The sequence below is a fragment of the Schistocerca serialis genome, chromosome 4 (assembly GCF_023864345.2).
Source record: "Schistocerca serialis cubense isolate TAMUIC-IGC-003099 chromosome 4, iqSchSeri2.2, whole genome shotgun sequence".
Classification (NCBI taxonomy): domain Eukaryota; kingdom Metazoa; phylum Arthropoda; class Insecta; order Orthoptera; family Acrididae; genus Schistocerca; species Schistocerca serialis.
In genome coordinates this window covers 208299990-208316540 of record NC_064641.1, presented here as the reverse complement: position 1 = coordinate 208316540, position 16551 = coordinate 208299990, and the positions used below count along the sequence as shown (strand labels likewise).

Below are 16551 nucleotides of genomic sequence, written 5' to 3'. Positions count from 1 at the left end.
ATTCCCACTCACTGAATTGAGCATTGTATGATTCAGCATGGCGTGTATGGAATGAAAGGCTCTGACGTTCCAATCGCTCTTTCAGGAAGCGGAAGGCCAGCAGGTAATTCGTACAAGTAGAACTCTGAGCATAATGCTCTACTAAGAGGTCTGCAATTGTGTCTAATTCAGTACAGACTGCTCCATTCAGGGATAGACCAGGGATGCTGATGGGGGTATGATATCCATAGAGTAGCCTAATCTTGGCCCAAACCTGCAATGGAGAGGTACAGATACCAATGGTACAGACATACCTTTCCCAGCACTTCTGCTTCCACTGGCGAATAAGGCGTCAGGCTCGGGCATGGAGCCACTTAAAGTAAGGAGGAGTTCCAGTGTTGGGTGCCACATACGATGTGGGAGGGCCCGCCTGCAATCTCTAATCACCTCAGCGATCTCCGGTGCCCACCAAGGCACAGTCCTCTGCCGAGGGGACCCGGAAGAACAGGGAATTGCAGATCCCGCTACAGAAACGATGCCGGTGGTTATCATTTGAACCACCATATCAATGGCATCATGAGGATGAGGCTCAATAGTGGCAATGGAGGTGAACGAGTCCCAGTCAGCCATTCAGCCATATTCGAAGTCCATCTAGGGAGGCGTCCAGAAGAGGGATGCTGTGGCAGTGACAGAAAGATCGGAAAGTGTTCACTACCGCATAAGTCGATATGCACATTGGACAAACGGTAGAAGGCCAGAGCTGCAGACCGAAAGGTCGGTGGCCGAGTATGTACCATGCACCACACTAAAATGTGAGGAGGCAACATTATTTAAAAGAGAAAGGTCGAGCTGTGCCAACACGTTCAACGACAGTGCCTCGGCCTGTTGCCACCAATCCACCCCACAAAGGGTTATGGGCATTAAAGTCGCCCAGTAACAGAAATGGTGGCGGCAGTTGGGCTATCAGCGCAGCCAATACACGCTGTGGGACACCACCATCCAGTGGAAGACAGATACAGCAGACAGTAACAGCCTGAGGCGTCCACACCCGAACAGCGACAGCCTCTGAAGGTAAAGAGAGTTAAGGACGTAGATGCAGATTCCACCAGATATCCTCGCATAAGCTGCTCCACCAGATATCCTTGCATAAGCTGCCCGATTCTTATAATAACTCCGATAGCCACGGAGAGCAGGGGTTCGCGTCGCCAGAAACCAAGTTTCCTGGAGAGCAATGCAGAAGAAAGGGTGAAGGCTGATAAGTTGCTGGAGCTCAGCAAGGTGGTGGAAAAAACTGATGCAATTCCACTGGTGAATAACACTCTCCGTAGCCAAAAATGGCATGAAGGGACCAAGGAGGCAGATTACGCCACTGGGTTTCCTGCTGCCACCGACTGAGTACCAGTGAGATTGACATCCATTGCGTCTGAGAGTCTGGCGATATCTAAGTCCTCAGCGGACACCAAAATCTCCACCTCATCCTCAGACGCAGCTCATAGTGTGCAGTGGCCTGGGTGCCACTGCAAGGTCTGGATTCTTGGGTGTCTTCTTTTTTGGTTTCTCTCACTGTTCCTTCAATGGTTCTGGCTGGGAGGGCTTCACTGGGTCAGTCTACATCTACATTTATACTCCGCAAGCCACGCAATGGTGTGTGGCGGAGAGCACTTTACGTGTCACTGTCATTACCTCCCTTTCCTGTTCCAGTCGCGTATGGTTCGTGGGAAGAACGACTGCCACAAAGCCTCTGTGTGCGCTCGAATCTCTCTCTAATTTTACATTCGTGATCTCCTCGGGAGATATAAGTAGGGGGAAGCAATATATTCGATACCTCATGCAGAGCTGCACCCTCTCGAAACCTGGACAGCAAGCTACACCGCGATGCAGAGCGCCTCTCTTGCAGAGTCTGCCACTTGAGTTTGCTAACCTTCTCCGTAATGCTACCACGCTTACCAAATAACCCTGTGACAAAAAGCACCCCTCTTCTTTGGATCTTCTCTATCTCCTCCGTCAGACCGATCTGGTACGGATCCCACACTGATGAGCAATACTCAAGTATAGGTCGAATGAGTGTTTTGTAAGCCACCTCCTTTGTTGATGGACTACATTTTCTAAGCACTCTCCCAACTTATCTCAACCTGGCACCCACCTTACCAACAATTAATTTTATATGATCATTCCACATCAAATCGTTCCGCACGCATACTCCCAGACATTTTACAGAAGTAGCTGCTACCAGTGTTTGTTCCGCTATCATATAATCATACAATAAAGGATCCTTCTTTCTATGTATTTGCAATACATTGCATTTGTCTATGTTAAGGGTCAGTTGCCACTCCCTGCACCAAGTGTCTATCCGCTTCAGATCTTCCTGCATTTTGCTGCAATTTTCTAATGCTGCAACTTCTCTGTATACTACAGCATCATCCGCAAAAAGCTGCATGGAACTTCCGACACTATCTACTAGGTCATTTATATATATTGTGAAAAGCAATGGTCCCATAACACTCCCCTGTGGCACGCCAGAAGTTACTTTAACGTCTGTAATTGTCTCTCCATTGAGAACAACATGCTATGTTCTGTCTGCTAAAAACTCTTCAATCCAGCCACACAGCTGGTCTGATATTCCGTAGGCTTTTACCTTGTTTATCAGGCGACAGTGCGGAACTGTATCGAACGCCTTCCGGAAGTCAAGGAAAATGGCATCTACCTGGGAGCCTGTGTCTAATGTTTTCTGGGTCTCATGAACAAATAAAGCGAGTTGGGCCTCACACAATTGCTGTTTCCGGAATGCATGTCGATTCCTACAGAGTAGATTCTGGGTTTCCAGAAATGACATGATACGCGTGCAAAAAACATGTTCTAAAATTCTACAACAGATCGATGTCAGAGATATAGGTCTATAGTTTTGCGCATCTGCTCGACGACCCTTCTTGAAGACTGGGACTACCTGTTCTCGTTCCAATCTTTGGAACCTTCCATTCCTCTAGAGACTTGCAGTACACGGCTGTTACAAGGGGGCAAGTTCTTTCGCATACTCTGTGTAGAATCGAATTGGTATGCCGTCAGGTCCAGTGGACTTCCCTCTGTTGAGTGACTTCAGTTGCTTTTCTATTCCTTGGACACTTATTTCGATGTCAGCCATTTTTTCATTTGTGTGAGGAGTCTCACGGACTGAGGAGGACCGTGAAGCCCTACAACCAGCTACCTGTAGTTGCTTAAGCCACTGGCGGGTGGCCGCTTTTCCACTTGTCGGAACGTGGGGAGTGACCCAAGGGACCCCTTCCTGGCGAGAGGAACCGAAGAAGACATACGCTCCTCCGGCTGAGAAGTGGGGGCTGATGTCCCCGATGGTTGGGGGCGGGGGGGGGGGGGGGGGGTGTTTGCTCTCGAAGTAAGAGGTGCAGGAGCAACAGGAAGGGAAGTGGTCCCCATCATCAAGGTGGCTGGTGGAGTCTGACGGCTCTGAGAGCCAACTGTACGCGGTGAAACAGGAGATGGCAGAACCTTTGTCGCAGCAGCAGCGTAGGTAGATGTCATACGCACGGGATGGAGCCTCTCATATTTTCGCTTAGCCTCAGTGTAGGTCAAGCGTCCAAGGTATTGTATTCCATTATCTTCCATTCTTTCTGTGGAATCCTACAGTCCGGCGAGCAAGGGGTATAGTGCTCTCGGCAGTTAACACAGATGGGAGGCAGGGCACATGGAGTATTGGGATGCGAAAGACATCCACAATCTCGACACGTGACACTGGAAGTACACCGGAAAGATATACAGTCAAACTTCCAGCATTTAAAACACCACGTTGGGGGAGGATGCATGGCTTCACATCAGAGCGGTAAACCACCACCTTGACCTTTTCGGGTAATGCGTCACCTTCAAAGGCCAAGATCTAGGCACCGGTGGCAACCTGATTATCCCTCAGACCCCAATGGATCTGCCAGACGATGAGAACACCTCGTCGTTCTAGGTTGTCGCGCAATTCATCATCAGACTGCAAAAGAAGATCCCTGTGGAATATAAGACCCTGAACCATATTCAAGCTCTTATGGAGCATGATGGGAACAGAAACATCCCCCAGCTTGTCGCAGGCAAGGAGCATCGATGACTGGGTAGAGGATGCTGTTTTGATCAAGACTGACCCAGAGCGCATTTTGGACAAGCACTCCACTTCACCAAACTTGTACTCTAAATGCTCTACACAGAACTGAGGCTTCACTGTCGTGAAAGATGCCCCATCAGCTCTCGTAAAAACCAGGTACTGCGGCAAATAAGTCTCACTAACATACTTAGCCTTTCGCTCCTCCCATGGTGTGGCCAGAGAGGGAAACGATTTGAGGCCATACTTCTGCACGTTGAATTGAGCCCAGGAATGCTTAGAGACTGCTGGTGGCTGGCCACCAACAAGAGATGATGTACCACGCTTCACTGCATGTTATCTGCTCTGATACCACCCACTCCGACCAAGGGTTCTCCCCACGGGTGCCACCCAGCCTCAGCAAGGGCCACCTGGCAAGATGGCCAGTGCTGATAGTCCCGATGCCACAGGGTGAGGGGCATCTACTCCTTGGCATACGTGGGGAGTTAATGATGCAGGCATCAGCAGAGCAATCCCTGTGTTGTCGGGGGGCTGCAACCAACAGGATACATGGTGGCCCCACCATAAAGGACTGGCTACCGTGCTGGATATCAGGTGCAAAGAAGTCAATGGCTGTCGGCGGCACAGAAAGCGACACTGCATAGTGCATAGCAGAAATCGCACCCAGGAATGTATCCTCCCCCAAGAGATGCAGAATGAGCAGGACTGCAAAGCGATGATGAGAAAGGGGGCTAAAGATCTCAACGCACGATGGACACAATGCACCATGTAAGGCACTCTTCCCCAATTGGTTCGCTCTTCAGGAAAATTTGGAAATATGGAGGTCAAACCCTACAGGGGACCATCACATAAAGGCCGAAACGTGTGAGACTCCTTTTAGTTGCCTCTTACAACAGGCAGGAAAACTGCAGGCGTACTCTAACCCCCAGACCCAGTGGGGGGAGGGGGTTGGGGGGGGGGGGCATTACCTAGCTACAGAAGGAGAATTTCTGCAGAGGTGATAGGCATTATTAGATGGTGGACTGACAATATGTTTTGAAAAAGAAATAGATTTTTTTCTCCATAAAGTCTGTAAAGTAGAACAGACCATACCAGTGACCACACTGCAACTGCAGTGCAATTAGGAACCAATTTCTTAATATGAAAAACAAAAGCTATCAAACTGTGCAACAAAACTGAAATTATGTGGTCTTAATAAATAATGAGAATATGAGAGAATGGGGAGGGGAGAACATAATTTTGTGAAAAGTGTACTACTCAACCTCTCCTCAAATGGTTTGACACCTTCGTCTGCAAATGATTTCTGATTAATGAATTTAATTTCTTTGAAAATTGTGCTATAATATTCAATTCTACTTGCTACCTGAAAATGTATAGAACTAAAACCTCTCTAAACGGCTTTTAAGGAAATTCTTGAACACCGTACTTCAAGTTTTACACCTAAATTAAAATCAACTTATTAAAAGTAAGTTTTCAATGTACAAGGTTTGACACAAAAATATCCAAAACTTTTGTTTTTTCAAATACATTTATTTAAAGGTCAATATTGATTTCGTCCCCTTCCAATTACTTTGTATGAGATGTGATGTATTTGCACCAGCGCATTTCTTCACTCTTTGAAATCACTTGCCGCGGTGTCTGGTTCCATCAAATATTCTGTCTCTTCAGTGTCTGGAAAACAAAATCCTTGCATTGTCATTTTCAGCCTCAGGATTACGAAGAATTCTCAGTAGGCGATGATCGGAAAATACAAATGAGGCATCATAATGGTACCATATTTTTACCAAAAATTCAAGAACCAGTAGTGAACTCTGCGAAGGTGCATTATCTTAGTGCAATTGTGATGCCACAAATCCAGGTATTTTCTTTCAATTCCTGTTGCTAACAATAAGTTTTTCATGACCCAGACTCATGGCAAGGGCAACCTTTATTCTTTCCTCCATAACCTCAACATCTACTCCCAAATCCACTTCACTTGATCCTTCTCAACTCAATGAGCCACCTTGGTGAAAAGAAGTCTTCAAAAATGCTGATAATCTTACCAGACCCTTCACCGACAGATGTTATCCTACCCAATTTATCCACAAACCGATCGTGCATACCATCTCCTCTGACACCAGTTAACCTATTGCAATGAGTTTCTTCTTGCATACAAAAGGTTTCATTTCCTTACCAACCCTTTACTGCATATTACGATCTGTTGAATTGTCAGACACATATCTCATAAAATATTCCGGTCACCTTATACACTTTGCTGCTGACGGGGTCCTGCTAATTAGTACCCAATAACAGTGCTCCAGCAATATGTAATGGACCTTGTATCCTCTTGCATAGTCACAGTGTTGGAAAGAAAATTCACGCCATCTGCCAAAATTACCATGAAACACCAAAGTTTGTTGTAATAACTGTTACATTTAACAAAACGCTTTTACAAATAAAACAGTTCCTTAATATTCCACACATAGCTCAACAGATCATCCACATATTCAAATCTTGGCTCAACATCACAAATAGTTTAATTCAAGTTCTCTCTCATAATTAACACAACAATTATTCAATTGTCTGTTTCCTTCTTTAGATTTCTGTTGTTACAACGTCCTTTACTCGGAGATTAGCAAAGCACAGCCAAGCCACCAATCCAAAACACAGGCAGCCACACCCAGCATGTGGGGACACTCAACTGCTTCTTGCCTTCTCAATACTATGCGTTTCATCCTCTTTACCTCCACTGGTGCACCTGTCAGACGGAAATGTGCACAGTGGAAGTTTTCCAACTTCATATAGTTAAGAATGGCATGACTAGGTCACACGGACACCTTGCATTGCGCCAAGAGTGAAGGGGTTACTGAAACTGCCTTGTTACACCTCAGTGTCACAGCCACTGACTAGTATTCCTTTGACCACCCACTATTACTCTGGCCTTGAAAAGCTCAATATCAATTCAGCTGTTGTATATTGTGCAACGTAAGTGAAAAGATGCAAGTTTTAACTATTATCAGACATTTTCAAAGAAAACAGTTTTTAACCACCTTCCATCAGCATCAGCGTACATGGTAGACAAATCAAAAAATGTGAGGTCTGTAAAAGGAATCTTTGGAAGACCAGATCCCTATTGTGGTCATCCTGTAGAAGCAGCTCAGCTTCAAATGGTGCAGTCAATTTATCTGGAAGATAAATGGGACTGTTCTCGCCAGAGTACCAACAAAAAAAGACACTATAACTGTTGTGAAAGTGGAGAAGCACATGACTCGCAGTATTACAGAAACTTTTGCAATTTATAAGAGCAACTATACAACTTCACATATTGGAAGATCAAAATTTTATGCACTGTGACCTAAGTGGGTAGTTTCACACCCACCTAGAGATGTCTGTTTATGTGTGTACTGCACGAATTTTGAACTTTGTGTGGTAATTTTGAAGAACTTATTGGAGCATGTGACATATGAAACTTTGCTTGGGCATGTGAAGTCATTAATAGTCTCTGACGTAAAGTGAGAGACTTGTTTGTTTCAAGAATGTGGTGACTGCCCTGGAAAGGGAGGACTGTTTTTATATACACTTGGCCTGGAAGACGAAGCAGATAACTGTGCAAAAATTAGATATGCTACATGGGAGGAAAAGAAACTAATTAAGAAAACAGTTGTGTTTGACAGTTTCATTGGTAAACTTGGTAAATGGTCAGTGAAAGCAGGAACACCAGCATCTGAAGAAATTGCAATAACACATTGCAGAAGTGAAAGGGTGTGTACAGGCTGAAGAACTACGTTTAATGCTTTAGTGTGATTTTGCCGAGAACTGGTCTGTAATTCTCCCACAAGAGATACGAGGGTATCATTGGAGTAATGACCATGTTTCAATTTTTGCAGGAGCGACATATTTTCCAAACAAGACCTCAAGTGTTGCAGTTATAAGTGATGACACAGGACATGACTCAGCACATGCTTTGCTAGCAATGCGCAAAATCCTTCTGCAAACTGGGGCAGAAGAGGTCATCATCATTTCTGATGGTCCTCCTAGTCATTTTAAAATTCGTTACCAGCTGTTTGAATTGATTAAGTCGCTTGTGCCAACTGATTGGGTATACAGTGCTATTGGTCACAGGAAGGGGCCTTGTGATGGTGTAGGAAGCCTGCTGAAGCACTACGCCACAAAACATAATCTTTCCAGACCAAATATAGCTGATTCAGAATTCTGAGGATTTTACAAGAGTTGTGAATTCTTACACATCCACAGCCCTCATTCTTTTGTCCAAAGAGGAAATCGAAGATTTCCGTGAGCAGAAATAAGAAGAATGGTCCAACAAACTACTCCTGTGAAAGGAATTCAGAAGACACATTTTTCGACACAAAGTGATGGGCGAACTCATATTGCACACACTTTTAACGAGCAAGAAAGAAGAAATTTCATTTGTTCGGCCAACACCTCATGAACAGAAGGATAATATTCAGATTCACAACCTGAGAAGGGGAATGTTTGTGGTGTGTGTGTGTATGACTGTGACTGGTGGATTGCAGAGATTATAGACACCAGTTATGAGATAAACAAAACTGTAGTAAACTTTTATGCTACCACATGGGCCAGCTGTTGGATATACATTTCCAGCTGAAGGACAGCAATAATGCCATCAGTGCTCACTTCCTATTCACAATGTTTTGAAGATTGTAAGTGCTCCAGTTCCTACTGGCTCAACAGGAACGCATAATTCTATATCAAAGGAAGATACGGAAGCAGTGGAATACATGTTTAGTTCACTGACTGGCTAATTTCAGTACAAAACAGAGTCCACAGATGTTGCATAAGTCAAAACTTTTATGTCTTTGGACCTTTCACACACATTTTGGAACGATGTAAAATGCTTATTCATCTTTCAAAACTAAAATTATGTTAAATAAGGCTAGGTTTTGATTTTTATGAGCCTGTTATGTGATAATGTGGTAATAAAACAGGTTTCATGTATGGCAAAAAGTTCAATCGTTTATAAAACCTGTTCAATCTAAAAGTGTAAGCTCTCCTTTTCAAGGAATGTAGAACTATACGGTACTGATCAACAGAAAAAAAATCAAAACTTCATGGAGTGGCATTTTTGAAAAAAAAAAAAAAAAAAAAAAAAAAAATCCATTAATTACACTGTTCGACATGGGTTCTATTTCTGATATTAAAGTATGTGCTTCTAGACCATTTTACCGTGGGAAATTCAAATATTTAAACAAAATATCGTTGTCAGGGATACTCTGAATGTAATATGTATATATATGTATATTCACACAATTCATGGCAAACAGAGACGTAGTGATAGAACATGATAATTTCTTGTGCAACAGCAGGTGGGAAGAATCAGACATCATTAGGTTATCCCCTGCCACACCTATGTCATTAAGACCACCTGAAACATCTCATTAACTCGAATGGCGACAGCCGGTCGCTGCCTCGGCAGTAAAGCTTCACGCCTCCTAGGGGCAGGTGCATCGAGTTTACAACAGTGGTGTTAGCCACAATTTGTGTCAGTCTGAACGAGTGGGTGTTTTGGCTGACAAGTAACTGTCTGTCATATTTCCGAGCACTGCCGAATTTTTCCTGTGTGTAAACTGATTGAGCCTGGTGCTGAAGGTAAAACAATTGCTTGTTTTTACACATCAGCGTTCCTCTAGTTCCCTACTATTAATTTAATACATGTGTATTACCAAAGTGGTATTTTTAAATTTGAAGAAATGCCACGTCGTCGTGGATGTCTATATAATCCGGACAACTTCTGCTACATCTGTGGGACGTTCACTTTTGCCAGAAATAGGAAGAAAATTTCTTCAGTCATAAAGAAAGCATACAAACATTACTTTGGAGTAGAGGTAGGAGACCAAGATAAAGAATGGGCACCACATTTCTGCTGTGCTACATGTTACTGCAAACCAATTCAGTGGTGGAAAGGTAAAGGGAATGTGGCATTGTTTGCTGTTCCCATGGTGTGGAGGGAGCCTAAGGACCATGTTACTGATTGTTATTTCTGTCTAACAAAAATTCAGGGTTTTACAAACAAAAAGTCGAAGAGGCACATCGTTTACCCAGATCTGCCTTCAGCGAGAATGCCAGTGCAGCATTCCGACAACCTTCCAGTACTTTCAAGAGCTCAAGGTCAAATTTCAAGTGACACTGAAATAAGTAGTACTGAAGAAATCACGGATGATGATTCTTTATATCACTGCACAAGTGAGTCATCACCACATTTGTTAACACAGGCAGATTTAAATGATTTAGTACGTGATCTAGGACTAAGTAAACAAAAGGCGCAGCTGCTTGGTTCAAGATTACAAGAGTATAATCTACTGCACCAAAGTACTAAAATCAGTGTGTTCAGGCACAGAGAACATGCCTTTATTTCTTATTTTTCAACTGTCATGATGCTAACTGAAAATATTTATTTTAAGTATTTCAAAATAATATAAATGTTAATTTGAGTGGTTTCCACTTTTTGTATATAATTCAGTACCTTCATTCAAAATAACTGATTATATCCCGCCAATATCACACATGAATAGGCAACAGCCATAAGATCATTTGTAGAGAAATGTGAATTACTTCCTCATTTTCAAAAATTCGTATCTTTGTTCACAATCAGATATCAAAGTTGAGATTTTTACAGTACGTTGCTATCATATGGGTGTACAAATTATGCAAAAATCATATTTTTATATTGAGTCCCATCTGAGATAACTAACCCCAAACTTTACAAAAATTCATAAAAAAGTATGGAAACATTTGTAAGTGTTCTTGTTCTATATGAGGCTAGTAGTGTATGATATCTAACTATTCGAAAAAATAGACTCTCATAAATCACTCCTTTTTTGGGGGCCTAAAAAGTGGTTTTTTGAAAATTTGGATATCAAACTTTGGAGGTCATTTTGACTGGTTATTTTTGAATTTAGGGTATTTTGTGTAATAGACAATGTTATAGAGGACACTTTTCTAAAAACATTCATGTCAATTGCAATGTTGTAACTTAACCCACTGCAGAGATATTCATATTTTTGCTAACGTCTCTAAACTGAAACATTGTCGCATGCTTACAAACAAAAATGGCCACCATTCAGTAAAGGTGAAAAGTAAAATTTTTAAAAAAACTGTTTTGAACTTCTAAATTTTAGAGTAATCACATTACAAAAAATTTAAATATTTAAAAATTGTCAAGCATCCAACTTAATTTATATTGGACCACATCATTTGGATTGACCCCTCTATTGCTGTCCACAATCACGAAAGTGTTGCCATTGCAGGATTTTGTGCACAAACTGACCTCTCCGTTATGTCCCATAAATATTCAATGGGATTCATATCAGGCAATCTGGGTAGTCATACCATTTGCTCAAATTGTCCAAAATGTCCGTCAACCCAATTGCAAACAACTGTGGCCCGGTGACATGGCGCACCGTTATCCATAAAAATTCCACCATTGTTTGGGAACATGACATCCACGAATGGCTGAAAATGGTCTCCAAGTAGCCGAACATCCAGAGGACCAAGTCCATTCTGTGTAAACACAGCCCACACCATTATGGAGTCACCACCAAGCTTGCACAATGCCTATTTGACAACTGAGGTCCACGGCTTTGTGGCATCTGCACCACATCTGTAGCCTACCATCAGCTCAACAACTGAAATCAGGGCTCTTCTGAACAGGCGGGTTTTTCTAGTCATAAAAGCCGAACAGTTACAGTCACAACCCCAGGAGAGGCGGTGCAAGTGATGGTGTGCTGTTAGAATGGTACTAGCATCAGACACCTGTTGCCATAGCCCACTAATGCCAAACTTCGCCACACTGGCCCAAAAGATGCATTCATTGTATGTCCCACATTGATTTCTGTGGTTATTTCACGCAGTGGTGCTTGTCTCTTAGCACTGACAACTCTGTGCCAATGCCACCGCTCTCAGTCGTTAAATGAAGGCCGTCGGCCACTGTATTGTCCATGGTGAGAGATAACGCCTGAAATATGGTATTCTTGACACACACTTGTCACTTTGGACCTCAGAATATTGTAGTCCCAGATGATTTCCAAAATGGAATGTCCCATGCACCCAACTGCAACTACCATTACATGTTCAAAATCCGCTAATTCTCACCAAGCAGCCATAATCACATCAATCACCTGAGTACAAATGACAACTCTGCCGATGCACTGCCCTTTTATACCTCATGTAGACAATACTACCACCAACTGTATATTGCTATCCCATGACTTTTGTCACCTCATTGTAAATTGCTCTTCAAGTTTCTTTCTAAATTTTTCTTTATCATTTGCATTATTATTAAAAAAAAAAGCTTGCATTTATTTCCATTACTCTTTTGATAAACACTGTATCCTTAGTAAATCTTTAATTTTCAACAGTGCTTTATTTAGGCCTAGTTTAATATTACAGTTCAGATTGAGTTATTTTAACTATGACCATCTCTCTGATAGGCTACATCTGTTGTTAACAGTGCTGGCAACAAAATCAATTTCTAGGATTTTAGCACAAATATGCTATTTTAAATTACCTTGCAGGAATACTGTTACTATGTCTAAGTGAACTCTGCCTATATCACCTGTAGCTGTTAAACATACTGGTATCTTACGGAATTGCAGTGGATTACTTGATTGGATACCTCTCCACAGTCTAAAGCCTTTATTTAGATGCATCTTTTAATTAATGAACACGTTTTATCTGGTAATTGCCCTTGAATTCATTTTTTTTAGTTCTAAAAGTCCACCTTGTATCTATAGTTCTTTTATCTGAGACAGACTTTCAGCACATGGTTGTCACTTCTGTAATGGTCTGAAGCCACTTGTGGCATCCTTTGCTTTGCAAAGCTGCTTCTAATGACAGTAGACCATAATTGTAAAGCTGCTTCTGCTCGAAACACATCAGTAGTGTCCGATGACTACAACCACTAATATTATTAATTTCATATATTCACAATTTGTGCATCTACCACGAGCAACAACCAGAAGAAGTGAGTAGCAACCAATTATGCATGTATTAAAACAAAGGGGAAACAAGAGAGGGAGAGCTTGAAAAAGAGAGAAATCTCATAACGAACTTCATTTACTATGCAAATGCTAAGATGACACCACAATACAAATCTTGCACGCAATACAAGAAAAATACAAACGAAAACAGAACATAACGTGTTAATAAATGTGGATTGTAGTGCTGAACTATTACACCAACTTGAATTCAGAACTATCTTTCAAATGTAAAATGTGCACAATATGTGACTCATAAAACTAAAAACACATCAACGAAAAAACAGATTCAAATTATAGTGCAGGCATATGATCAGCAATGATAGGCCAAACATGTTCAAATAAACAGTAGAATAGTTCCCTTAACAACATAATATCTTGCAACATTGTCATTCTTTGCAACCTGAGCCACAGCTACTTCGGTAGTGACTGTCTTACAGACACACACTGAAGGGTCCAGTATGATTGTAACTACCCCCCCCCCTCCCTCCCCCAACACACACACAGTGAGAAAGGGGGGCACTAACAAATACAAGTGAATTTTGAAAACCATAACATTAGTATGTGCATTGTGCTATTACAATTCGTGCAAACTGCGTTTGCTGAGTAAGGGCAATACCATGATTTCGTTTTAAACGCTCCATACCTCATGCTGCTAACCATTCCAGACAGAAGAGACGGCATACATAATTATCTATTTTCAAACGAATAAACAACAACTCAAGACCTGGGGTTTCTACCCGTAACATTCGGTATCAACAACCCTGTATAATAAAGCCTATCATATTAATGCCTCACCACATCACTTTCGAACAAACAGTGTTTCGATAAAACACCAAAAATTTCTTAAATTAATAAACAATGAAGGTTTCTACTCCTTAAGTTTGTGTTTAACAAACGTCCATTAAAAATACTTTCACTCTGCGTCACAATTATCAGTGGCACATTGCAGCGTGTTTATCGCCACTCGTTTTTCACAATTTATACCCCTCAGAAGCAGAGTTGCCAGCATCTTTAACTACACTTTGAGCGTCTTGACGATTACATTAGTCTTGACAATTTTTTTTTAATTTCTAAAGCTTATGGCTGCAACAGACCGCTGTACCCCTTATTTCACAACACGAGTTTCGCAATTAAATTGACGTTATACAAAAATGAAGACCGGTCATGTATAACAGGTAAACTACTTTGTAGATGGTGTGTATAAACAAGCTATTACATTTACACTGTGAAAGGAAACAATAACACAGAAAGTACTTCAAACGGAATGTTAGTGATCACCTAACAATTTTAAAAAATAGATGGAATTTATTTCATTAACAATAAACATTCAACAGCTATAACGAGAATATAGTTATACACCAAAACGAAAGACAAAATAAATCGCCCGTTAATTTTTGTCAAATGCATAATGCAAAATTGCTTATACGTCTAAATAATTCTCACCATAATCACGCTTCTGCGAAAGAGCTAGAGCACGATACAGATTCACTTCTTCTGTTTGCTTTAGCAAGTAGCTGTCGATTTTTTTCCGAACATGTTCTGGAATGCACAAATACTCATCCTCACTCAAAAATGTAGACGCAACACCACTAACTTCTCCCATATTTCAACAAACACTGAAGCCGGCGGTAAACTACTCAAAGATTTTCCTAGGTACACGCAAAGATAATATTGAACAACAACAACACAAATGCCACAACAAGTGAAATTTGTTGTACCAAAGATAGTATGCTTTCGTCGAAATAAGACCAATGATCTCTAAATACATAGAGGTCACTAATTGAAATAGGTAGCTAGACTCCACATGCTTTTGAAGTGGGCATGGTACTGCTCCCTCAGCCATATTTTTGAATTTGTCGACATGACTACGTGGCAAGCCATTCTCCAGCCCCTTGACGTGACATTCGTAAGAGATACAACCCACCATCTCTGTGATATCAAATTTTTTGCCCAGTCGCTGTCTCTGATCTGTTAACCGATATATACCGTGCTGCCTCCTCTGTAGGCGACCGTTCTGCAGCACAAAATTAGACCTCTTTATTGTAATTCTCTATGTTGTCTCTTGCCCAGGGTTCACTTGAGCAGCCTGCAGGCCAACCCAATCCACACAGCCTTAATTTTTTTTTTTTAATACTCAAACGGTTTCAACTGCGTGGCCTAAGTTGTTACGTAAAAGAAAAGTGTCTTCTGGAATTGTTTTTGCTGTTTCACAAGTGTTTTACAGTCAATAACACATTCATTGCAACGGATACAATTTTTTCTTGTTACACTGTTTATTTTACATATATTTATGTATTTGAATTCACTGTAATGGAAGCATGTTCAATTGAGAAAATAACAACAGGAATATTTTTGTAGTAGTCCTATCTGTACAGCTCATTACATTCGTTTATTTACTTATTAGTTTATCTCTTCAGCAGAAGCACTGAGTCGACTAAGTGGCTTATGCGTATACTACTTCTGATCTTAGATACTTCACCCATTTATTTGTTCACGCATTCTGTTTCGTGAATCTCTTCACAAGGAGGAGCATTAAGATATGAAGAACAAATCAAGTTATATAGTAACAGGCAGAAGAAACCACTGAGGGCTACTTCTGTTACGGATCCTGACAATAAGTTACAATTAGTAGTAATTAACTCACACTGTTGATTTTGGGGATTATTTTTAGATTACTTTCCGTTTATTTAATTTATTCCAACACACAGACAGTAATAGAGCGATGATCTGTGCTTCCTTCTGCTCTCCTCTAATGCCTTCATTCGTTATCACCATAGTTATCTATTAGTTTCATCCCATAAGCATTGGCACTAAAGCAGCAACAGAATAAAAGCAGATCTTCGCACAACAAAAGATGCAAACACTAATCAAAACGTCGGGTTTCCACCAATGAAAAGAAATAATAAAAACATCAATAACGAACTTCTAACATGTCTCCCCTTCATCATTAACAGCCCATCAGAATTAGACGACAGCCACGTTTGCAAATATATAAGACACAAAGTTTTCTCATTCAGCAGTAAACGATAACACCCCAAAGAAGGCCACCGAAACTTCGATAGTTTTACATATTTTACAAACCCAGAAACGTAGGTAGTTGTACATATCGACAATGCCGTCACAAACGTAGAAAAATTTTATTGGTTGTAACAATGGCCGCAGAAGCCTACGTTTATATTTAACCAACTTGTATGGGCAAGAAGTCTGCGGAAACATCAGCTAAGAAGAGGTAAACTGCTGAATGATCTTGCCTTTTTGAGAAAGTGTAGTGCCAAACTTCTTATGGCTGACATCCCATATAAAATCGAACAAGGCGATGAATATCTGTGTACAAGCCAGCAAAGCTTTGTTACTGGAAAGAATCCGCCACATTCAAGTAAGTCTCGACACAAACAACAGGAAACTTTGTAAACTGCACGTCTTCCTTGTTGGAAAGCTGGACATGGATGACCGGGAGAAGGTCGACATGTCGACCTTCCAACG

General features: G+C 41.4%; 1 protein-coding gene across 2 annotated transcripts in view; it reads right to left on the bottom strand.

The window, feature by feature from the left end:
- LOC126473675 (nucleoprotein TPR-like) overlaps window positions 1–14712 on the bottom strand; it is a 398029-nt gene extending 383317 nt beyond the window's left edge. For both annotated transcript variants that reach the window (XM_050100910.1, XM_050100911.1), the window contains exon 1: window positions 14512–14712. In XM_050100910.1, coding sequence (XP_049956867.1) covers window positions 14512–14671 — 160 coding nt within the window. In that variant the 5' untranslated portion in view covers window positions 14672–14712. The remainder of the gene's footprint in view (window positions 1–14511) is intronic.
- Between the last annotated feature and the right edge of the window lie 1839 nt (window positions 14713–16551).